The 25790-nt window shown below is 37.2% G+C and overlaps 1 protein-coding gene across 1 annotated transcript in view; it reads left to right on the top strand.

Moving 5' to 3' along the window:
- The window catches only part of DCDC2C (doublecortin domain containing 2C), a 147506-nt gene that overhangs the window by 103866 nt on the left and 17850 nt on the right, over positions 1–25790 (top strand). Inside the window, exons 9-10 of the mRNA XM_027840359.1 lie at positions 8380–8445; positions 18657–18698. Coding sequence (XP_027696160.1) covers positions 8380–8445; positions 18657–18698 — 108 coding nt within the window. The remainder of the gene's footprint in view (positions 1–8379; positions 8446–18656; positions 18699–25790) is intronic.

Raw genomic sequence — 25790 nt, forward strand, 5'->3', positions numbered from 1 at the left:
AAAGGTTAGCAAGGTCTAGATCTCTTGCCCAGACAGGCCACGCTTTTAGTTATTAAACTGCAGAATCCCTCTGCTAAAATGTGCTTTTAAGGAAATTTACTTCTTGGAGATTGATGCCTGATTCAGATTTAGGAGCAGTAAGATTTAGGATTATACCCAAGACTAGGAATGCCAATTTCTTGAGTCTTCTAATTACTGACCTAGTCTCAGAAAAGGAAACAGAAAGGTAGAAGAAGGAACATAGGAGTGGGTTGTCCAGAGACTCCATTCTCAGGCCTTTAATGCTTCTCCTATGGTTCATCATTGCTTCTGGGCAGGGTGAGGGGATTGGTGACAAGAAAAATTCCCTCCTGTCTTTGTTTCATTCCTGTTTTGAAACCCAAGGGAAAGAGAGTCTTAAAAATGGTTCAAAAAGGGTTGAGCAGTTGAATAGCTCACTATTATAGACCATAGTGGGAGGCAGTTCCTCCAATAATCCAGCTTCCCTGACAGTCACCAGTCATCACGAGGCAGCCCCAATCTCAGAAGACCAGTCAGAGTTAACTGTGTCACACCATCAAGAGGTTGGTGTCCTTATTGCTACCAAAATAATCTTTCTAAAGCACAAGTACCACCATGTTCCAATCCTCAAGTGTCTGAATCCATGTCTTAGGTAAGGGTCTGTGTAGCTGGTCTAGTTAAAAAGGCCACTCCCTGTAATTTCATCAAGTTGATTGAGCTGACCAAACTTTTTTTTTTTTAACACTTTGAGTTTTATTGAGGTGTTTTGTTTTTATATTACAAACATTTACAGATTACTCCTACTTCATTAGAGGTCTCTTGTAACAAGTACAACAATACATTGACCACATCTGAAAGTTCATGCAGTATTTCACACCTGTAGCACATTTCTTCCTTATTTTTTAACAAAAATATATTTTATTTTTTCTCCAATTACATGTTAAAACAATTTTTTAACATTTGTTTTTTTTAAGTTTTGAGTTCCAAATTCCATCCATCTCTCCCTCCCTTCTTCTCCTCCCCCCTCCCTTAGACAGTAAGCAATCAGATATAGATTAAATACGTGTAATCATATAAAAACATTTCCATATTAGTCATTTTGTACAAGAAGACTCGAATAAAAGAAAAAGAATGAAAGAAAATGAAAAATAGTGTGCTTCAGTCTATATTCAAACAATATCAGTTCTTTCTCTGGAGGTAGATAGTATGCTTCATCATTAGTCCTTTGGGATTATCTTGGATCTTTATATTGCTGAGAATTAACTAAGTCATTCACAGTTCTTCATTGTACAATATTGCTGTTACTGTGTACAGTGTTCTCTTAGTTCTATTCACTTCATTATGCATCAGTTCATATGAATCTTTACAGTTTTTTCTGAAATCATCCTGTTTATAATTTTTTATAGCACAATAATATTCTATCATAACCATATACCACAGCTTGTTCAGCCATTCCCCAATTGATGGGCATTTTTTCAATTTCCAATTCTTAGCCAACACAAAAAGGGCTGCTATAAATATTTTTTTTGTGAAAATAAGTCCTTTTCCCTTTTTTTGGATGTCTTTGGGATAAAGACCTAGTGGTGGTGTTGCTGGATCAAAGGGTATGCAGTTTTATAGTCCTTTGGGCATAGCTGACCAAACTTAATAGAAGAACTTCTGATTGCCTATTATAATCCCCCAAAAGAATGTAAGCTCTCTGAGAGCCAGGACTGTTTTTTAATTTTGTGTTTGTATTCCCAGAGCTAGTACAATCACCTCCACACAGTGGGTACTTAATAATTGCTTCCCATCTCTCTTGATTCAATATTTCTTTTAGAGCCTCAGGCCATTGGATCCTATCCACCATTTCTCCGAATTCACTGAAATCTGTTTTCCTGAAGTCTTGGGTAATCTGTATTATGTCTGAGGCATTCCTTATTGATCATGAATTTTAAGCTGGCAAGTTCTTTTTATTTCCAGGGTACCAACCAATTCCTCCTTCCTAGATCATCAGGCCCAGGGTAGCCTTCCTCTGATTGCTTCCCTACCTTATCAAAGGCAAAATAATCAGAAAGGCAGGCCAGGATTTTGTTATCTGGGGTTATTGAAGAAGACAATCAGGTAACATAGTATTTTATAACATTGCTCTGCCACTTAAACAGACAACAGGCATGGGAGGGAGAGGGCAATTTTTTAGATTAGCTTGTTTTGTTGTCTTATTATGAGTACGCTATAAAAAGAATAGTGAGATAGGGCAGAAAGAGCATTGCACTTGTAGTTAAAGAACCCAATTTTGAATCCTGGCTATGCTATTTTTTTAAACCTATGTAACCTTGAGCAGATGGGGTCTCAATTTGCCCAACTGTACAAGCAAGGGTGGAACTAGGTCCAAGGTCTAAGGTCACTTGTAGCTCTGGAGTCTATAGCATTTTTTCAAGTGTAGCTTTGTGACTCCTTTCGGTAATGCCATATTATGGGCTTTAAATACCCAAAGAATACATTTATGAAGCCAATAGTAGAGCTTTTGAGATAGAATTCAGATTTAGTAAATATTTATCGAGTGCTTCTTAAATGCAAGGCACTGTAAGAAAGGAGCTCAAGAAAGCAGAATCTCCCCTAAATCCAATATGCCAGCATAACAGCTGACATTACGTTATAAATATGTATAATATACGCCAAAGCCCAGAGGATTGCAGTACTCAGTAAGGAGCACACTTAAGTTGGAGTACACTTATACTCTTCCATCACAGCATAAATCAGAATGATTTAACACCCGTTTTAGAAGTGTACAAGAATAAGGGCCAAAACTAAGGTTTTTCTAAACAAAAAAGAGCAGATTGTATTTCTTTAGCCAGGCTCAATTGCATCCTGTAATCTCACATTTAATCTGAGATGGCAAATAGCTCTATTTTGAAGCATTAAATCTACAGCCATTAGCTCTGCCTCCCCCCATCCCCACCCTCCCCCCCCCCCCCCCACACCCCGTTCAACTCCAGGGCCTTACAATTTTCCTCCTGACAACTACAAGTCATTTCTAGAAATACTTGTGGCCTTATAGGGAAAAGGGGGGCAGTTCCCATTGGTGTCTGTTCCCTTAGCCTCGTGGGGGCAGAGGGTGTCAGAAACTCTGCTTTTACAGATCAGTCATCAGTAGCTGGAGGAATTAGTTGCCCTGACATTCCAAGATGCCTATTAATCATAAATTCTGACCTTGCACCTCTGATTCTGGAAATTACTCAATTTTTCTGGCTCTAGTATAAAATTATTTTTCCCCCCAGCTACTCCCAATATGGTAGGTCTTTATTTTACACACACACACACACACATACACACACACACACACACACACGTATATATGGAAAGACTGAAATGTTTAATATATCATTTCTTATGGAAGTAATATTATGAATATAATATTTATCTTCCACACATATATGTGTATGTATGGAAGAAGGGAAAGATTGAAATCTTTCACATATATATCATTTATTATGTCAGTAATGATATATATATATATACACATATATGTGTGTGTATATATAAATATTTCAGTCTTTCCCATCTTCCTCAAGCTTTAGTCACTTAGCTTTCTCTCAATAGACCTCTTACTACCAATAGTTGAATTCTATAATACCCTTTGCTTTCCTCACAATTTTTCGAAGATTTGCCCTAATGCTTGAGAGTTCCTAGTATTAAAAGCCAATCCCATTCATACTCTTGACCTAGAATGAATGAATGACTAAATAAAGCATTTATTAAGCTCTTACTCTGTGTAAAACACTGTGTTAAGTAGTGGGGATACAAACAGAAAGGTAGACAGTCTCCACTATCAGGGAGCTCACATTGTAATGGGGGAGACAATATATATATATGTATGTATATATTCATAGAAGGTTTCATCTACAAGCCAAATGGAAAGGTCCTATGGTCCTTAGGGTGAAGTAAGCAGATGGTAATGTCTCTTTTTTAATGCCAGTTAAATTCCACCGCTAGGCATAAGGAAGTCAAAGAGAAAGGCCCCATATATAACAAAATACACATGGCAGTAATTTTTTGTGGTAACCAAGAACTAGGAACAAAATGATGCCCTTTGTTTGGGCTAAATGATGAATAGTGGTACAGGAATGGGGTGGAATATTATTACCATAAGAAAGGATGACTGTGTAAAAAGTACAGAGAAGCATGGGAAGATGCGCATTGATACAAAGTAAATGAATTAAGCACAACCAGGAAACAATGTCCATTACTGTACTAATATCAATGGAAGGAGCAAAAACCTCTTAAACTGAATGTTGTGTAATTATAATCACCAAACCTGGCCCCAAAGAAGAGATGAGAAAACACACCTCTTTTCTTTCTTTGCATAGGTGGGGGATTTAGGGTGCAGAGTAATGCAAATATTGTGATTACTAATATTGTGATATTTGTATTTAATATTTTTTTAATTACTACTTTTTATTATTAGAAGGGATAACTTAGCTCTTTAGGTAAGGAAGGAGGGAGGGACATGTTTAGAAATGAAGGTGACATAAAAAAATGCTATAAAAAATTAAAAAACCTAAAAAGCCATTCCCTGAAAATAAATTTATTCTGTAAACCCCTCCCCACTCAAAACTCCTAAATAAATTAACATGAACACCTGATTATGTGAGACCTCTAAGAGTCCCATAACTTTTAGGCGCATAATAAGTTGAGGAAGAAGGCACCGTGATGGAGAGAGTGCAAATTGTTCTCAGAAAAATTACATCCTACATCAACTGAGTGATCTTGGTGGTTCATCTAACAAACAGTGCTAAGACTTCAAAGACACTAAAAGGCCTCTTGTCCCTTTTTGTTTGGTGGATGGAGTACAAATCTTGTTTTCCTAGAAAATGTAATGAAAGTAAATGGAAAAGTTGTTAGGGATTGAAACTGTAGGCTATAAAATCAGGACGGAATGAGTCTTTTTGCTACTGTATGATGGGAATACTTTTTTTCCACAGTCATCTCCTTTGATTTTGATTATACTTGGCCTTTAATTTCATCTCTTTCTGAGCTGCTGTATTCTTTTACACTTTTAGAAAAGAACTTTCTGAAGAACAGTTTATTTTAGCCTTTCATCTGTCTTTGGCCTTGATATGGGGTTCCTTACTCTCCTCCCTCTCCCCTCAACCTATAATCATTACTGTTTGATATATAGAGTATCAGACCTATATAGGCAGATTATGTCATCAGTTGCTATTTCTGCTTTTATTCTCTTCAAGCAATGACATTTAGTTTTTATTTAATAATACTATTGTGTGGAAGAAAGAGCATGGGACTTAGAGTCAGAAAACTAGATTCAAATCGTGGCTCTGCCTTTCATTAGCTGTGTGACACTAGGCAAGTCACTTAACATCCTGAACCCTCATTTTCCTCAAAACAGCAAATTGAGGGAAATCAGGGTAGATAGTCCTGAAGGCTATGACCTTTTGTGATACTAGTTTACCTTCCCCTAATATCAATAAACTTCCACTAACATTGGACTTCTATGCCTTCCGGTGACATAGGATCATAAATGTAGAGCTGAAAAGGACCACAGGGGCCATCTAGTCCAGCCCCCTCATTTTACAGATTAAGAAGCTGTGGTACAGGCAGATAGAAGCCTGGGTTGAAGGCTATGAAAGAAGAGTATAAGTGCTGGTAGATACTACTAAGATGGCAAATCCTTAAGTGTTGGTTCAGTGCTGGTATGTTACGTCTGAAAACAAGTCTAGTTGAGTTAAGGGAGTCTCGTCATCACCAGGTTGGCTTCTGGGCAGTGAGTGTCATAAAGGTTAAGTAACTTGCTCATGGTCACCCAGATAATGAGTGCTGGAAATAGAATTTAGAACCAAGTGTCTCCTGACTTCAGGTCCAAGACTTGTTCCACTTAATACTCTACCTCCCTTAATCAAAGGAGTGAGAACTAGGTTTCCTAGAGCTTGAGGTCAGCTCCTTCTTTCTGCTGAGGAAACTGAACCCTAGGTGGGGAACATTAAATAACATTCCCACTGTCACATAGGCGTTAAATAACGGAGATTCCCCCTTCTCACAGAAGGTATGTATTAGACTACCTACCAAACTGAAGGTCTACAGAGCCATTATGCTGACCTCATTGATGTATGCCTGAGAAACCTGGACAGTATACCAGCACCATGCTAGGAAACTGAATCCCTTCCATTTGAATTGTCTTAGGAAGATTCTGAAGATCACCTGGCAGGATAAGATACCAGACATTGAGGGCTTTTCTCAAATTAAACTGCCAAGCATTCAAACTCTACTATTGAGAGTGTGATTCCAATGGGCTGGTCACGTTATTCAAATGCCAAATGTATGCTTGCCTAAAAGATTATTTTACAGAGAACTCACAAGGCAAGTGCTCACATGGAGGAAGTCAGATGAAACAATACAAGGACACTGTCAAAGTCTCTCTGAAGAACTTTGGAATTGATTGCATGACATGGGAGCTGTCCCTGTCTCTGCTGGCACAGGACTGCCTAGCATAGCATGCTCTCACCGAAGAAGGTGTTGTGTTCTGTGAGCAAAGCAGAACTGAGGCAGCTCAAAAGAAATGTGAAATGTGCAAATTGAGAGAATCCACCCCAAATGTTCACGTGGACTATTTGTGCCTGACCTGTGGTAGAGCATTCCAAGCTCATATTGGTCTGATCAGCCACAATTGGACGCACTATAACTTGACTCTAACATAGTGATGTCATTTTGGTCCTCTTTGAGAATGAAGGATAACAACCAACCAATGTGTTACTTATATTTCTGTTTGGTCCTGTTTGAATTACCAGACATCCAGAATTTGTAGGTTATGGTTGTTTTTCCTTTTATTTTTAAATGCAAAATTAGTTACCTCCTATAAAACACTTGGGTCATACAGTAGGTATCAGTAGCTCTAAGAGATAACCAGGCTTATCTCAATAGAGGAGGTGAGTTCCACTTCCCCAGTTAGGGAGTTGCATTGTGTTGCACCAGAAAAGTCTATCAACATCATTCTCTCACCATCAGAAACACCTGACAAGGCTATGAAGGATGGGAAAAAGATCAATGAGAAGAGAACTGATAGACTGGCGTGACAGTAATACAATCAGCCAAGTATTTCAAGAAGATGGAAGACTCAGCAAATGTTGTCTAAAGGAGGAAGAGAACAAAGTTACTTGGTTGAGTTCTTAAGCAGACACCAAGTGAAATAGCTAAATTATAACTTGCTGAAGAATTATAATAAGCTCATAAACCTTTAGAGATGTGAGGTATCTTAGAAACCATCTGGTCCCACTTGCTCATTTTATAAATAAGGGATCTGAGGCTAGGGGAGGGGAGTGGTTTGCCCACTTGATAGTCATGTGACCTTGGGCAACTTTTGGACTTGAACTCAGATAATTTGATTCCCAGGTTGGTTCTCTTTTCCTTCACCATACTGTTTCTTTTTTTTTAAATTAAATTTTATTTAAAAATTAACATAAATCTATTTTCTCTCCCTCCCATCCCCCATCCCATTGGGTAAAGAAAGAAAAAATAAATTCCATGTAATATGCATAGTGAGGCAAAATAAATCCCCCTCATTAGCCATGTTAAAAAAAGTCTTATTCTGCACCCTGAATCCATCACCTTTCTGTCAGAAGGTAGAGAGCATGCTTCAATATCAATCATCTGGAATCATGGATGGTCATTGCACTGATAAAAGTTCTTACTCTTTTTCCATATCATTACATCCTTTGAATTACTGAGACTCTCCATTGCTATTCTGCTGCTCTGTGTGGTATCTGGTCTTCTTCTTCCTTGCTGTTCTCTCTGCCCATCTGATTTCAGTTTGCCGCCTTCTAAGTCACATCAGCCAATCTTCATGCAAATTCTTAGTCCTCCTTAGATAAGCTCTAACTTGTCATTTCTGTATTTTGGACCATGATTCAAGGAAAGCTAAGTCCTCTTTCTTAAGACATCATCTTCTTAGTCATTTGTTCACTTCTTAAATCCTACCCTCACTAAGGCCTTATTATATGTATATATACACTCCCTCTTAAGTTTTCTTCAAACATTCTTGTCAGACAGTAATTCATTGGTAGAACCAGATGCGTAATAGACTGTTGGACTCTAAGTCCAAGGACCTGAGTTCAAATCCTGATACTGTCACTATCTATGTGACTTTGGGCAAGTAATTTGATCTCCCTGGTTTTCAGTTTTTATAAAATGAAAGAGGGTGGGATTGGATGATCTTCAGGGTCTCTTCTACTTCTACATCCTGTAATCTGAGTGTGTAGTTGAGGTAACAACCTCAATTAAAACAAAAAACCCTAAGTCATATTATATCACAAATTCTATTGAATTTTTTTTTGATATTGACATTTTAAATATAGATGTATTTACCTGATGACAATTTTTTTCCTCTAGAGACCAGCTGAAGAGATTAAAGATGATGAAGATATTTTTGACATAATCAGTCACCTTGATACCAAGGTAAGTTCGTTTCTTTTTCTTAACATTCTAGAGCATATGGGAATGTCTTATCAATTATTAATTATCAAATGCACTTATCTATATGGGGGAGGATACAGGTTAGAAAGAATAAGAGTCAAATTACAGGTTTGAGAATAAAAGTTAGCATAGGATTGGAAACACAGTATTTCATTTCTACATATATTTTTGCCCTTGGTAATTAGATTTCTAGGACATAACTCCTTTAGTGTGTAAAATATCTGTGCATAAATAATCCTTAGTGGTACAGGGAATCTGTCTTAATTCTCATAATAATAGCTCACATTTATATAGCCCTTTAAAGTTAACAAAACACTTTACTTATATTATCTCATTTGATTTTCATAATAACCTTGTGAGGTAGATGCTATTATTATCTCCATTTTACAGATGGGAAAATGGACACGGAGAGGTTACATGATTTTCCTAGGTTTATATCATTAGTAAGTGTCTGAGGAAGGATGCAAGCCCAGGTATTCCTGATTCACTATTTACTATACTGTGCTTCTTTCTGTATAATCTCTGATTTTATTTCTTAAAATAATTGACATTATCTGTGAAACTATTGCTAATCAACATTTTTTAACCACTTACACACAGTCAAAACTTCTGGATGAATTTTCCCTATTTTTTTTAACCTCTTTTATCCAATCACTTGCTAAGTTCTGCCAATTTTATCGCCCTAAGATCTCTAGAATTTTGTTCCTTTCCATTCCCACTATCATCATTCCGGTACAGATCCTCACTGCTTCTTACTTTGACTAATCTTTTTGAATTGGTTTCTCTGCCCAGAGTCTCTCCCCACCTCCAATCTGTCCTTTACACCCCTTCCAGATTAATCCTACTGATGCACAGACCAGACTATGCCAACTCTACTGCTCAAAACCCTTCAGTGGTTCCTACTGAATAAAAGTCAGACTCCTTAGCCTGGCAATCATAGCCTTTTACAAATGAGCATCACTCTGTCTTTCCTGTATTTTGTGTGTGTGTTTTTGTTCAAAGCCATTCCTTGTACTTGAAATTCCTTCCCTTCCATCTTTGTAGAAATCCTCTAAGACACAGATCCAATGTAACCCATCTACAGTGGTCTTTCCTGAGCTGCCCTAATCACTAATGAGTCATCCTTGTTTCAGAACTTTTGGTTCACTGATTTTTATTCCTTAGGTATTTATCTTTTATTTTATATTACAATATATTTGTATGTATCCGTGTTCTCACCTTTCCTACTGGACTGCAAACTTGAGGTTAAGGACTGCAAGGATTCTTGTCCCTCCTTTGCATCCTGTTTAGTCAAGATAGGTGAAATATCCCAGCAGGCTTAGAGGTCTAGCACAGATGTAATGTGGTATACTGAGGTATCAGCTCTGGTGTCAGAAAATTTGGGCCCATACACTAATTCTGCTACTTACTACCTCTGTGACCTTGAACAAATTGTTATCCCTCTCTGAGCTAAAGTTTTCGTCCTTTTAAGATGAGGGGGTTTAACAAGATGATCTCTAATGTCCCTTCCAGATTTAAATCCTACATTTAGTTAGTTTTGTGTTTATAGAAGGCTGTGTAAATGGAGCTGATGTCCTGTGAGTCTGAATTGGATATGCTCTGTAGGTGGCAGTAGAAGCAAGTGTAAAGACTTCTAATTCACCATTATACTTCATGGTTTGTGTCTGTATCTTTTAAAGTTGTGCTACCAAATCCAGGCATTTTAGTCTCACCAGTGTGTCACTGACAGAATTCCTGTGAGATTCCATGAAGTAATGAGACCAAATTGTTTCCTTCAGAGAAGACCTACTCTTGATGAAGCATAGCTTTATTTAAATAGATACAGAACTAATATGGCTAAAAAATAGAATTTCTTCTTCTTGGGGTGTTATTTTTTCTTATTTTATTTCTAAGATTCTCAAGGTTATTTTTTTTTTTGCTTTTGAATATAAGACCAAAACCAACTAACCTAACAAATGATAGGAGAGCAATGATATCCCTGGCATGCTAATAGAACGAAATACCTACCTAGTATTAGAAAGGGATCATCCATGTCATTGTGCCTAACTAGACTCTATAAGGATAAACTTTATGAGGATTCCCTCCACACACTTTCTATAGAGAAACTACCTAGCACTGGAAGCCTTTCTCTTTAGTATTCCTTTTGTATTTCAGGGCTTCCAACATACCACTTGGCTGGTCCATCTACTGTTTCTCATTGACATTACATAGTTACCCTATTTCTTTTACTGGTGACACATACCCTTAACAAAGTCTTTTAATCCACTTCTCTAGTCCAAATCATTGTTGCATGATGCAACCTGGTTATCTCCACCATACATCTTTACATTTTCGTTTGAGTTATTTGTAATTTTAGTTCCTCTTATGTCATGGTAGCCTATGCTTTATAGCCTTAGAACATCACCAGAAGATTATTGGTACATGTATGTATATATTTATGTAACAAGCCCCTTGTGATCATTGAAAGCACTGGACAGTTTCCCACAGCAATCCATTTCATTCTTTCCCTTCTACTATGTTCTGGGCTCAGTATTGTCCATCTGCTGTTCTTGTCCAAGTTATGTTGATGGACTAACTCAATAAGCTGTCCATTCAGCTGTATGTTATAGATAGAAAGGATGTGCCAGGCACTGTGCTAAGCACTGGCAATATAAATATAGGCAAACAAGTCCAGACCTGTCCTCAAAAAGCTTGCGTTCAAATGGGGGTAAGACAATACACAAAGGTGGGCTGAAAAAGAGGAGGGGTAAACAGATTTGGCAGCATGTTGTGGGGATGGCCAGGAAAACTTGTGAAGGCCTGGATCTTGTCAAGAAAGAAAGCTCGTTCATCAGAGTCTGGAGTCCTAGGAGTAGCTGATGTACAAAGTTCAAAGTTTGGTGGAATATAGATGATATGCTGTGGAGATGGCTGGAAGTCATAGCTTTAGCATTATGGATATTTGTTCCCAGGGGAATTCCAAGCAATTGATTTCTCTATTCCTCCTACTGGGTTGCAGGGAAACTAGGTGATACAGTGGATAGAGTGCTAGGCCTGGAGTCAGGAAGATCTGAATTCAAATATGAACTCAGACACTTACTAACTGTGTGACCCTGGGCAAGTCACTTAACCCTGTTTGCCTCAGTTTCCTCATCTGTAAAATGAGCTGGAGAAGGAAATGCAAACCACTTTAGTATCTTTGCCAAGAAAACACAAGACAGGGTCATGAAGATGAAATGACTGAACACCAGTAATTACTGGGTTGTTAAGCATGCTAGAGAAAATAATGAAATTGAAGTTATTTTGTCCAATGCAGATTTATGGTGCATAACCTTAGCTGGCCCCTCAACTGCTTCTTGACAGTCCTGCTCTACTCTTATCAACTCCTTATTTCTTTATTCTGAATAACTTTTCCAAATTTTTCCCTCTGTCCATGAATCCCCAAGTATAACATACTACACTTAATAGTAGATGGTTTAGACTTCAGTTTCACTGAGAAAATTGAAGCCTAGCAGAAATTACCTTAAATTCCTTCACTTAAAACTTCTTAGTATCAGCACCCAGTCTTTTTATCTTTCCTTCTAGTTACAGAAGAGACAGGTATCCAAACTTCTTCTGAAGATTAATCACTTTCCCATTCTCCTTGATCCCATTTCCACCTTCCACCTCTAAGATTCTGTTCTGTTAATCAATTTGCCTCTCTTGTGCATCTTCAATTCCTCCTTTCTTTACAGGTTACTTTTCCTTTCCACAGTCCCTCTGATCCATTTGATACTTTCAACCATCATCTCATCTCTCACTTCACTTAATCTTTTATTATCAAATGTCTTTTTTAAAAAAAATCATTTGCACCCACTGCCTCAATTTCCTCATTGCTATCCTCAATCTAATGCAATCACGGTTTCTAGTTCCATCATTACACTGAGTATTGTTCCTCTAAAGTTTGCCAGTGACTAAATAATTAAACCAATGGTTCGCCCCATCTCAGTCCCTCCTCCCGTCCCCTTCCGTCCTCAAAGCCCTTGGCTACTCATACTTTTGACAATGGTGGATTATTCTTCCTTTAGGAATGCTATTTCTTTTCTTAGGTTCAGAATTAATTTATTTTTCTGGTTCTCTGAACTCTTCCCCTTCTTTGCCTCTTTTTCTGCCTGTTAATGTTCTTTCTGACATCTTTAGATGAGCATCCTCCAAGGCTCTGTCCCAAGGCTTCTTTTATTTTCTCTTTATATTCTTTCCCTTCACTTTCTCATTCATTCTCATTACTTGAGTAGTCCCTCCTAGGTACATGACTTCCAAATTGGTATTTCTACCACTGAGTTCTTTCAAGGTCCAGATCTATTGTGGTAGTAATGCAATATTGTAAGAAGAATACAAAATCTAGAATCTGAAGAACTAGGTTCAAATCTTGGCTATGCCACTCAATATATGTGACCTTGGAAAAATCACTTAGACCTTCTGGATTTTAGTTTTTTTACGTCTAAAATGATGGAGTTGCTCTAGATCATCTCTAAGGTCCTTTCCAGTTCTAAATATATGATAATGATGATGAGGATAATAATAATAACTAACATTTATCCAGCATTTCCTATGTGCCAGACACAAGCACTTTATAATTATTATTTATTTAGTTGGGAAGAGGCAGTCTTCACAAATAATATAAAATTATTTTATATAATAATAATTACTATTATAAATATTATTATCCCTATTTCACAGGAGAGGAAACTGAGGCTAATAGGAGTTAAGTGACTTTTCCAGCATCACACAGCTACTAGTATTTGAGGTCGGGTTTGAACTCAGGTGTTTCTGATTCTAGGCCCAGCACTGTATCCACTGTATCACCAAGCTGCTCCATGTTTCCAACTGCCTGCCCTTGGATATCTCAAATATACCTAAAACTTATCATGTCTGAAACAAAGCTTATAAATCTTTCCCTTTAAATTTGTTTTTTTCTGACTCTACTATCTTTGTCAGTGGTTCCCAATGTAATCAGTCTCTTGTGTTTGAAATCTTGGAGTTATCTCTGAGTTTTACATTTCTCCTTACCCTTCATGTCTAATCAGTTGTCAGGTTCATGTTGATCCCATCCTTGAAGCACTTCTAACATTTGTCAGTTCCTTTCTATCTGCACTCATACCACTCTGGTACAAGGCCTCCTCATAAGTCTTCCCACCTCTAATTTCTTCCTCTTCTACTCCATCCTTCATATCAGTGCCAGATTAATTTTGCTAATACACGGTTCTGGCCTTATTCTTCTTCTCAAAGATTGTTAGTGGTTCCCCATTTTAAAATAAGTACAGTTCAAACTCCTGTGCCTGAAATTTGAGACCTTCCTAATAGGGCATAACCTTGCCTTTTTAACCTTATAATATTCTACTTCATGCAATGTATACTCTAGCCAAATTGTACTCTTTGCTCCAGACAAACCCTGTGCTGCTCAAGCTTCTTGACTTTGTTCATGCTGTTCCTGAGGCCTAGAGTGTCCTCTTGCTCCCCTCTTTGCCTTCTGGATATCTACCTATCCTTTAATGACAGCTCCAGGGATACCTCCTTCATAAATCTAATTCTGAACCACATCCCTTAGTGGTAATAATGTTCACGTAGCACTTCTTGGGCAACATTCTGTACCATAGTGTGACCTAATGTTTGTGTCTTGTTCTCCTGTAATAATGGTGATGATGCCTGCAAGTTCTATGAAAGTAGGGATAGTTCTCTCAGTGTCTTGAATAATAAGTTTCTCAGTGTATTAAATTGAATGTTTAATAAAGATTTTTTTGACTGACTGAATTAAGGGAAGCAGGAACCTTGTTTCTCCTTATTTTTAAAAAAATTCCCCATGGTGCCTAGCTATTCAATTCAACAAACCTACTATGTGCAAGATGCCTTATGTGAGTCTTTATGAGACTTATTTCTACATGAATATGAGCCATTTTTGATGAGGGTATTAGTAGGGAAGAGGCAGTCTTTCACAAGTAATATAAAATATCAAACTCAACTTTACTATCATGCAATTTATTGGAAGATTTATTTTGTTGATTAGGGAAAAATCAGCATTTAATTCAATAGAGCAAAATACCTCTTCCAAGGTGTCTTTCATTCATACATCATAATCATTTAAGTTTATTTGAAAGATATAACATCAAAAATTCAATAACCCTCTGATCATAAATTTGGGCAGCGAGGTGGTACAGTGGATAGAACACTAGACTTTGAGTCCAGAAGACCTAAATTCAAATTTGGCATCAACACTTACCAGTTGTGTGAGTCTGGACAAGTCACTGAACAGCAACAACAGCTTATCATAAATATCAGAAGAGGTATAAAAGAGGGATATCTATGCTCAACAAAAGTGTTTGCCACTGGGTGGAAGAGATTCAGAATGGCAGTCCTAATTGAAGGAGGATTTCCTGCCAATGATTAGGGCAAGAAGTAAGATATCAGAGTAATATTAAGAAGTATAATCTAGCTTCCCACTGTCAGTGTAGGTCCTCCAGATGCTGTTGTTTGCAGATGACATTGTGCTAGTAGCAACAAGCCCTAGAGCATTGTAGAGGCTCCTGGGAGAGATCTGTAATTCCTGAAAAGAGTTTTGCCTGGCTATCTACCCAGGAAAGACAAGTGGATGAAGAATATATATTACCCAGATGATAGCATAAAATTAAATGGAAAACCTGTAAAACTTAGCCAACTATATATATAATAAACAGAGGGAGGAGAGCCAGTGAGCAGATTGCTTTAAGGAAACAACATTTCAGAAACAAAGGCCCATCTTTTCAAACCAATGTTTTATCAGTGGTGTTATATGACTTCAAGCCTTGGAACACAACCATTTCTAAAGACTTGAAAATGAATTGTACAAAAAGTGAAGGAAAGGTATATGGTGGGTAGGAGAAACAAATAACCAATGAGAATCTTTGAAGAAGAGCAAGAGTAAGAGATAATGTCAGAAAAATGTATGATAAGAAGAGAAGAGGAGCTGAATTTCTGGCTAAAGAAATAACACATGGACAGTTTGAGTGCCCCACTGGTGTCTTCACACTGTCAGGAGTAAGGGAAAATGTTCTCTAGTACAATTGTTGAACCGCCTGTTGTGAACTATGGGAAGACACAGGCATGGACAGATAAAGCTTCCCGTATCCGTTACTGAAGCAAGCATCCAGACTAATGAGATCATAGATTTATTTGAGCATGTGTGTGGCACTGTGCTACTCTGTGCAGCTACAAAAACAAGAAAGAAATTGGTATCATTCTGCAAGAAGCTTGTATTTCACTGAAAACTCCTATATTTATTGAATTGAGTTATGTGACTTTGAGTAAGTTCCTTAATTCACTCAGCTTACTTGTACAATGGATATATAATGATAACTACCATGTAGAGCTGCACCATGATGGCTATTTTTATTTATTTCATTTATCATGTTTCTAATGAGTCAGCCGAATGTTTCAGTTCAATCATTCTTTGACAATATTTCAAGTTCTATAGAACAAAAGAGCTATTGAAATGGGAGTCCAGGTTGTGGTCAGAAAAAGCAGGACCTAACGGCAAGTGGGTTCTTTTTTGACTACTCTGTATGTCTATGACACAGACACAGATAAAGTGCCATGATTTTTTGGGAATTTTTAGAGAAGCAAATATAGTACTTATTTTTCACATATCTTTTCATCTTGAGAATGCCTTCAGTATCTAATTACCCTGTCCTCTCAACTTCTGATGGTGCTCTGACCTTGAGGAATACTTTTTTTTTCAACTTCTGAATTGAATGTTGTCAGCATTCATTAATTAACTGATTTGAACAACCCAACTGCGAGGTAATAAAAATGAAAACATTTGTGTTTTTTCTTTTTACTCATTTTTAATTGCATTTATCACACACAATTTTAATTTAATTGAATGCTTGAAAGCAAATCGGAAGAAAAGAAGATGAGATTTGTTAGCCTCTAATTCTTTGTATTTAGATTTGCTTGACTGCAGAATATAAGAAAAAGGAGATATTTCTGAAATTGAAATATCAAACAAGCAACAAATTTTTACTTAGAGAGAGACAGACAGAGACAGACAGGTTGGATGAATGATTCTGGGAAGAAGGTGACTTGTAGAGAAGCTGGTCAAGAGTTCTGTCTTCCCAAGCTCTCACTAACTCACCCATCATACAAGTGCAGATCATTGAATAATCAGATTCCAACAATGAAGAAAATCTTATGCAATGGGATTTGAACCTCTCTACAATAGGATTATAAATTTAGATTGGAAAGGACCCTAGTGGTCATCTCATTTGACTCTTTATTTTACAGTTGAGGAAAATGAGACCTAGAGAGATTGTGACTTGCCCAAGGTGGAGAGTGACATGGTAACATTTACATTTAAGGATAGTCACTTTGGCAGCAATGTGGAGTATTGATCAGAGAGAGAAGAGGCTTTTGGTAGACCATTAGTAGGCCATTGTCATAGTACAGGCAGGAAATGATGAATGAAGGTGGTGGCTGTCAACAGAGGGAGTTTGATGTAAGAGATGTTATGGAGGTAGAAAGACAAGATTTGGTAACTGATTGGATATGTGGGATGAATAAAAAAGGTAACAAACTTGGAAGACTTGACTGAAATAGGGAAGTGGAAGGGTGAGTTTAGAGAGGCAAACGTCTTGGTTTTAGATATGTTTGGCTCTAACCCCTTAATTCTATATGCTCTCACAAATCTGAATGGCTCAAACACACTCCTCACTTTCTTGGCTCCATGCTTTTATTCAAGCTATTTTCTTTTCCTGAAGATATTGTGATATAATGGAAAAAAAAACACTAGAGTTGGAATAAGAGAATCCAGATCCAAATCATGATAAGGCCTTGGGCAAGTTACTCTTTGGGTCTCAGTTTCCTTGTTTGTAAAATGAGGGAGTTGGATTAGAGGACCTTTAAGATTCTTTCCTTCTCTAAATCTATAATTTTATGGTGCTTTCCAGCTCTAGATCTTATAGAACTGTCCCTCCCCTGAAGCCCCAATAATCTTTGCCTATTCAAGAGAGGGAGGACAGATGGACAGCTCAAATGCTCTACTGGATTCCTCAGTGTCAGGAGAAAGCAGCCTACCCACCCAGTTCAAACTTTAACTTTGCTAAAAAACCTTCCCTGAATTTCCTCAAACAGATGTGATCCATCCTTCCTCTGAACTCACTTGATTTTTACTTTGCTTCTGACATATCCTATTTTCTCTTGTACAGTCACTATTGGTGTACCTTTATCCCTTCTATTAGACTGTAAACTCCTTGAGTTGAAATTGTGTTGGTTTTCATCATTTGTATCCTCCATAGAACCTGGTACAGGGTGATGCCCAGAGTATGTACTCTATAAATATTTCCTGAATGGACTTGAATTTGTGGCTTTTGAAGTACCCTCTTCCTTCCATTTCCAAAAATGGTATATGTGGATGTGTATATGTTTGTGTGTGTATGTATACCCACATATATACACACATAAACATATCTATCTATCTATCTATCTATCTATCTATCTATCTATCTATCTACTTAAACTTCACTTTGTCTTGGGAATTTTGCAATACCCTAGGAGGGATGTGGAGATATCTGAAACCAGGTCACTTCTATACTCTAAAATTCTCATTGATTTTAGGGGTGAGAATCCCTGTAGGACTGGAAGTACTAAAAATAAATTTTCATGTTAAAGAGTTCTCAAAATAATATATGTTTAAGTAGTAATCAGGAATGGAAGAGGAAGGGAAGAGTATTTGCCAAATGATGATTGAATAAAATGTTCTAAGAGTCAGACAGAGCATCTAGGAGCTCTGGGCCTGGAGTCAGGAAGAACTGAGTTTAAATCTAGCCTCAGACACTTACTAGCTGTATGACCCTGGGCAAGTCACTTAACCTTGTTTGCCTCAGTTTCCTCATCTGTAAAGTGAGCTGGAGGAATGGCAAACCACTCTAGGATTTTTGCCAAGAAAACCCTAAATGAGGTCTCGAAGACCGGGACATGACTGAAAACGACTAAACAACAACAAGGTCATACAGTAGCAAGGGCAGGGTCCACCAGAGCCATGAAAAAATAGTCAATGATGTACTAGCCCAGAAGGGGAAAACAGAAAGGGAAGGGGTGTGTGTGTGTGTGTGTGTGTGTGTGTGTGTAAATAAAAGCTTTTGCTCCTTTTCCAACATACCCTTTGCAAGATGGTTGATTGCTACTTCTTTTTCTTTCTGTGACAGGAAACAGAAGAAGAAAAAGCATATGAAGAGATTGAAAGAAAGGTTTGTATTAACACATTCGGTAGATTTATTTCTCCTCCACTGAAGAAGGGGATTTGGGTTTCTAAACTGTACATGGTAGAATAGTCATGTGGGATAATATTTACACAAGTACTTTGTGGGAGTAAAACATGACATGATTTTAAATCATTGTTATTATTACTATTATTTTTCTTGTGATTATAACTATCTTTATTATTATACAGCGGACTATAGCAGGTAGACAGATGACCTTAGAATCAGGAAAATCTGGGTTCAAGTCCTACTCTTGTCACCCACAGGTCACCAGGTTGTGAACCTGGTCAAATCACTTAACTGTTTAGTGCCCTGGGTAATTGTCTAAGATAAAGGTATAGAACTGTTGAAGATCTGCTTTGGTAGAAGGAATTTATTTATGGGCAGTTTCCTATCCCAATGAAATCACAGCCTCAGAAAACATGATGATGATAGTAATAATAATTAATATTCATATTACATATTATCAAATATTATAAGGGTTATGGTACCATTGGGGAAAGATGATGACTCTAGTGAGGTAGCCATGTTCTGTAACAGGATGAAAAAACATTATCTTCATGATTATTTCACTGTTGTTGTTGTTGTTGTTGTTAGTCTCTGGATGACTGGCAATAGTCAGGGTCACATCATGTACATGATCTTCCACACCTTCACCCTAAATCTAGCATCTGGCTTCTCCTGGGTTAGCAATTGAACTTGAAGGAAATGAAATGTGCTAAAGCATTTTAAATGGGTGGGCCAATTCACTCTGAAGGGGAATGAAAAGCAGAAAAGTGGAAACCTTCCTGTGTAGTGCATTAAACAGCCATCACCATAAGTTATGCCCAAGCTCAGCACCTCATGGAGTAATAGTCCCAGTGATGGGATCCCCATCATTGTGGAACCCATGTTTAGGGTAGTCATAAAACCTGAACTCCAGAACTCTCCATCATGCTAAGGACATTTGAATGGACTAAGCTTTGGGAAATAGATTGCCAGATAGCTCAGAGGGGTTATGGTACTCTAGGGGGGAAGATGATGGCTGCAGCTAGGTAGCTATGTTCTGTAGCAGTAGATTAAAAAAAACTGGGCAGACTTCGATTTTTATAATGCTGCTTTGAGCAGTTCTGCAGGAAACCTTGAAGCTGATGACACTTAAACAGTGACTTATTTAATAGTCAAATGATGATAATTGTCTTCTCCCTATACTTTGCCCTTTCCTCCCCTAGGCCAAGTCAATAGTTCTATTTCAGAAAGTTATAATCATATTCTTTTATGATTTTTTGTTGACATTTTTGGGTTATTGTCGCAGAACTAAAATATAGTCTTATTTCCTGGCTCCATTTTTGCTATATAGATGTTTAGCGAGTGGAGGCAGTACAAAGAGAACTGGACCATGATCCTAGAGAAGACCATAGGGTCTAGTTTTTGTTCTTCCACTAACTTGCTCAGTGTCCTTGGGAAAGTAATTATAACCTTTCTATGCCTCAGTTTCCTCCTCTGTAAAATTAAGATAATATTGGCCCTGATTACCTTACAGGGTTATTATGGGGATTAAATGAGATCCTTAATGTGAAGGTGATTTTTAGAACATTATATGCTCTATGCTAAACTATGAGCTCCTTCAGAGCAGGTTATGTTTTGTTTTGCTTCATTTTGCCTTTCTTTGTATCCTTAGAAACTTAGCACAGCGTCTGGAACAAAGTAGCTCTTACTAAATGCTTGTTGAATAACAGAAGTAATTTAATAGGAAATGAATTAAGTTGTGTAAGATAAGTACAGTAGCTATCTATTAACCAGAAATTTTGAAGAAGTTGTCCTTCTTTGTATAGGAGAGTTTATCTTGATTAACTAAATTGCAAGCTTTTCTGTAGGATGTACTATGTACTTAAGTACATTTCATTTCTGCCCCTCCTCCCAAATCCCTTAGCCCACTCTTAGTGTATCACACATAGCAGCCTCACAATAAAGAAATATTTGTTGATCTGATGTTTTGCTGGTCATGAATCTTTCATTACCTGCCTGTGTAGCATCTTAAACTATTATAGCTCTTTGACATATGGAGGCTAAAAATTGCTGCTAGAAATAGAATAAACACCTTCAATCAGTATGAAGCATACTTTAAAAAATTCTTATTTTTTGATGTATTTCAAAATGTAGATTATATCCAGTTGAATTGACTTGAAAATTGCTAAGCAGAATTGACATTTACATAAACTAAAAAAAAACAAAAACAAAAACAAAAAAACCCAATCCATCACAACTAACAATTGAAAAAACTCACAAAACTTTCCAAAACAAATTGTGTTCTTAGTGGAACTCTTTGTGAGCCCAAACCACTACTGGCTTTGCAGGTTCAGATGTTCTTTGGTCCATGGGCAGGTTCATGGCTTTCTTAATGCATAGAAAACTGCAGCTTGACTACTTGTTAGCAAGTATTTAACTTGATTATTGTGAACAAGTCTGATCTAGAGAGTTATTAAATGGAGTTCTAATTTATAGCTGATGAAAGCAAAGAGAAGAAAATAATGGTAATAATAATGATTACATATTTATAAGGCATTTTGTGGTTATAAATGGCTTTCATATATGTTATCCTTATATTCTTATAAAAATGCTTTGTAGGGAGCTAATTCTTGGAAGGATGAATCCTAAAGTTAAAGTGTTGTTCTTAAACTTAGACTGTCACCTTCAGAAACTAGAACAAAGTAGGGAATATTTTGGGATATTCAATTGTTTCTATTATAGTTAATGTTCTTATATATAAATCACTTCTGACTTCCAAGTGTCGAGAGACATTGCAAAAGGTACCAGGTTATGTATAAAAAATAATAAGAATAAAATGTGAATTATAAAAAGTTCTTGCCAAAGCTAAGAAAACAATTATAATTCTGATTAATCATGTGCATACTAGTAGGTAATAAAGCCCCATAATTTAAGATTTTTAGCATTTGCATTGAACATGAAAGTATGAAGTATTATATTACCTTTTAGAACTATGTTTTGCAAGTTTCATGATAATATTAAAGATAATTAAAATGACATCAAGGCAAAACACATTAAATATGTAGGCACAGGAATAAGACTATGGCAAAAAAATTTGCATTGTAGGGAGTGAACACTAAGCATTTATTGAGTAACATGTATGTATACAGTAATAGTCTAAGTGTCCCAGGGAAATGACTGGGTAGACATAATTGGGGGAACAAAAGCTGGGATCATTGGATTATAGATTTAGAGTTATCAGAGATCTTTATAGGTCTCTAGGCCACCTACTCCCTTTAATTTTATTAGGAAGCTGAGGCCCAGAGAAATTTAAGTATTTACTCGTGGTTCCACATGTAGGAAGTAGCATGGTTGGAATTAGAACTCAGGTCCTCTTGACTCCCAAGTCCAATATCTTTTCCATTGCACCACACTTGGGGATGGAAATAAAGATTAGACCCTTGCCTTTGAGGAATGATCAGAGACAATTTTGAAGCAATGGTCATGATTACCTATGCCAATTAGTGAGCCTTATTCCTTGGGTGAAGTTACTTTGTGTCTATGTGCGTAGTTGGGTGCCTCTTGTCCTGATGGTACCTCCTTTCTGGTCTTTATTCAGATTTGGGCCTTGAATGCTTTAGCGATGAAGCATTGAGATACATTCTTTACTGTAGGTTCCAGGTTATTTGCTCTAGGACTAACGGAAGACATACTTGAAGTTGTGAGTCTTGTATATCTTCTCCTACACAATGTGATAACCAAGCATGAGTTGGAAAATTCCTGATTTAAATTTTATTGATCCAGAGAAATTCTTGATCAAGTACTTCTGGGTAGCTAAACTGGAACATACAGTATCTGTTTTGTGAAAAAGGAGTGAATAGATAGAGGGGTAAGTTGGTTCCTCAGCTGTTCAGGTGTACTTTACAAGAATCCATCATTTCTCATGTGACTCTCCTTTTTATTGGGGAGAATCTCCCAGGAAATGGGATCAGTCTTTGGACCTGATCTTTCTTCATATACTCTTTGATTTTGCTCTTATGGTTCATACTAGCCTTTATATTCTCTTATTTCCCAAACTATGTTTCTAACCCTGATGGTTCACCATCTGTAACTAGGGTGGGGTGACTGGGGTGTTGGCCTTGGACATCCAAATACAGAGAATGTTGTCAACATTTACCTTCCTTTAGCAGAACAGAAATAACTTAGTTTAGTACCTCATTAGAAAGAATAATTAAACTATCAAGGGACCTCAATGCTCTTGATTCCTCCTCACCAGTGGCCTCCCACCAGGCTGAGCTTATCCCCCTCTTGAGTGGAACAGACTTCCTGTGTTCTAGAGTCTCTGTTTCCCCTGTCCCCTCCCAATCTGAGTTTGTCTTAAAAGATTGATTTGATGGTACTTTTATTATAGCTCATCCCTAGTATGTTTTGTGAATATTGCTCAGGACATGAAAAATGCTTGTTACATCTCTGCCTTTCAGTGCCATAGAAACATCCCCTTCAGGAAAACTTCCATAATCTGCTTCCTCTTCTCCCCTTACCCCAATGTGCATACACACAATGCACACAACACACACATATACAACTAAAAATGGAGATTTAAAGCAAGAATTTTAGTATAAGGAATACTGAATGATCCTGAGATTTTGGCTGCTGAATCTCTTAGCACAGGGGTAGGGAACCTGTGGCCTCGAGGCCATGTGTGGCCCTCTAGGTCCTCAGGTGTGGCCCTTTGACTGAATTGGATTAGTATTATGTGTGTGTGTGTGTGTGTGTGTGTGTGTGTGTGTGTTTAAATCACCAGCAACGTATTTCCCTCATCTAACAGGAAATTCTAGGCCATGAGTTATTTCTGGGAAGTTCCCCAGACTAAGGTTCTCTCCTGATGTTTCACCATGGCTTGCAAATCACCCAGAACTTTTGAAATATTAGTGAAGTCCAAGCTTTGTCAGTCCTTAACTAGACAGAAAGACTTTGTGGATGGGCTTTTGTTGTGTGGTAACCACCTTTGTACAGTACCTGGCTCATAGTAGGTCCTTAACAAATGTTTGCTGACTTGACTTACTAAGTACAGACAGCCTTATAACCAGGTGGGCTATGGGAGGGTGAAATCTTTGGCCGCTGTTATTCTCCAAGATCATCTACTAAACTGTAGAGGGGTTGTTATTAGCATCTGTGGAAGGAGTTCTCATACTGATGAAATCAATTACAGGTTTTAGAAGTATTAAAATATGTGCTCTGCTATTTTTCTTAATTAAAAAAAATTATTATGAACTTAAAAATGAATAAAAAGAGCTAATTTTAACATATAACAGAACTATTCACAAAAAGATATACTTTAGCATTATAGATACAAAAAATTACATTCTAATATACGAAATATACTGTAACAACTAATCCAGTCTGTTGCCTCTCTGGATCTGTTTCCATATATTATTGTATACATGAAGACCTTTTATTGTTCTACTATATGCTTATACTATGCTTTTCTAGTTCTGCTTTCTTTGTTTTGTGTTATTGTGTATGTGTTTCCTAATGTCTTTATATCCCTCACATTTTTTTATTTCACTGAATTGATTTGTTCAGACATTCAGGCAGTTGTGGGGCACATTGCATAGAATACTGGACCTGCAGTCAAGAAGACCTGAGTTAAAGCCCCACTCCACTCAGTAGTTATGTGACCCTGGACAAGTTACTGAACCTGTCTAAGCCTCAGTTTCCTCATCTATAAAGCAGGGATAATAATAATACCTCGCAGGGAAGTTGCAAGGATAAAATGAGATAATATTTGTAAAGTGCTTTGCAATTCTTAAAACACTATACAAATGCTAGCAATTATTAGCTATTATTGTTCCCCAAATGCTGAATATGTAGGTTGCTTCCAGTTTTTCACCGTTATAATTAAGGTAGTTCTTTGATGCTTTTTCTAAGCAAGGGAAATGTATCAGTTTATTTTCCTGAAAGTTGGAATTTGTTCTAGCCCATAGAAATTTGGTTGAGGATTTTGTATTTCATCCTAAGGGCAATAAGGAGTACTGGATGTTTTTTTTATTAGTTGGGTTATACAGTCAGACTTGTGTTTTAGAAATATTAATTTGGTAAAGGAAGAGGATGGAGGCAAGGAGGCCAAGTGGGAGGCCATTTAGATATTCCTTGTGAGAAGTGATAAGAGTCTCAACTAAGGTAGAGACTTTGAGTTTGGAGAAGGGGGTGGGAACAGGAAATGGTGCAAAGGTAGAATTGATGAGACTTGGTAACTGATAGGATAGGAGGTTTGTAGGAGAGTTAAGAATGATTCCAAGTTTATATAAGTGACTGGAAGGATTTTGTTGCCATTAATAGAAATGGGGAACTTAGGAGGAGGAATGGATGTGAAGGAGAATCTGATGAGCAACCTTTTGGACATATTGAGTTGAAATGCCTGCAGGAGAGGTCTAGTGGTAATACAAGACTGCAGTTCAGGAGATTAAGGCTACTATCCTAGGTTTGTTAGCCATTTTTATAAAGATGGTAATTGAAGTAATGGGGATTAGAGAACATAAGATATTCCAGGATAAGGTCTTATAACTTATCCATACTTAGTAGATAGGGCAGAGTATGATGATTTAGTCAAGGAGATTGAGAAGGGTTCACCAGATAGGAAGAGTGAAACCAAGAGAAATCAATATCCAGAAGGAAGAGATGGTCAACAGTGTCAAAAGTCACAGGGAGTTCAAGAAGGATGATACCTAGAAAAAGGCTATTAATGATCTCAGCATCTCTCCTAGTGCCCAGCACATCACTCTGCATGGAGTAGAAAGTCAATAAAGAAATGGTGATGGAATGAATAAATGAATATTTTTCAGTGTTTGCCACTACTGATGGAAAAGTTGGTTACAGCAACTTAGTGAATTAAAATATATACAAAAGCCTATAACAATAATTTATTCTTCTTGGATGCCTTATCAGTCAGTCAATAGAGGGTTTCCATTTAATTAGCATTGCCAGAACTGCCAATAAAACCAGGGGTCTATGTGATGGAGTATTGTCTCCGGCTTAGGATTTTTGTGATAAAAGTGATAGTGACATTGATCCCTCTATTGATTTTTAAAATTCATTGCCTGCACAATATCC

Source organism: Vombatus ursinus, unplaced genomic scaffold (assembly GCF_900497805.2).
Source record: "Vombatus ursinus unplaced genomic scaffold, bare-nosed wombat genome assembly UNPS02014841.1, whole genome shotgun sequence".
NCBI lineage: Eukaryota > Metazoa > Chordata > Mammalia > Diprotodontia > Vombatidae > Vombatus > Vombatus ursinus.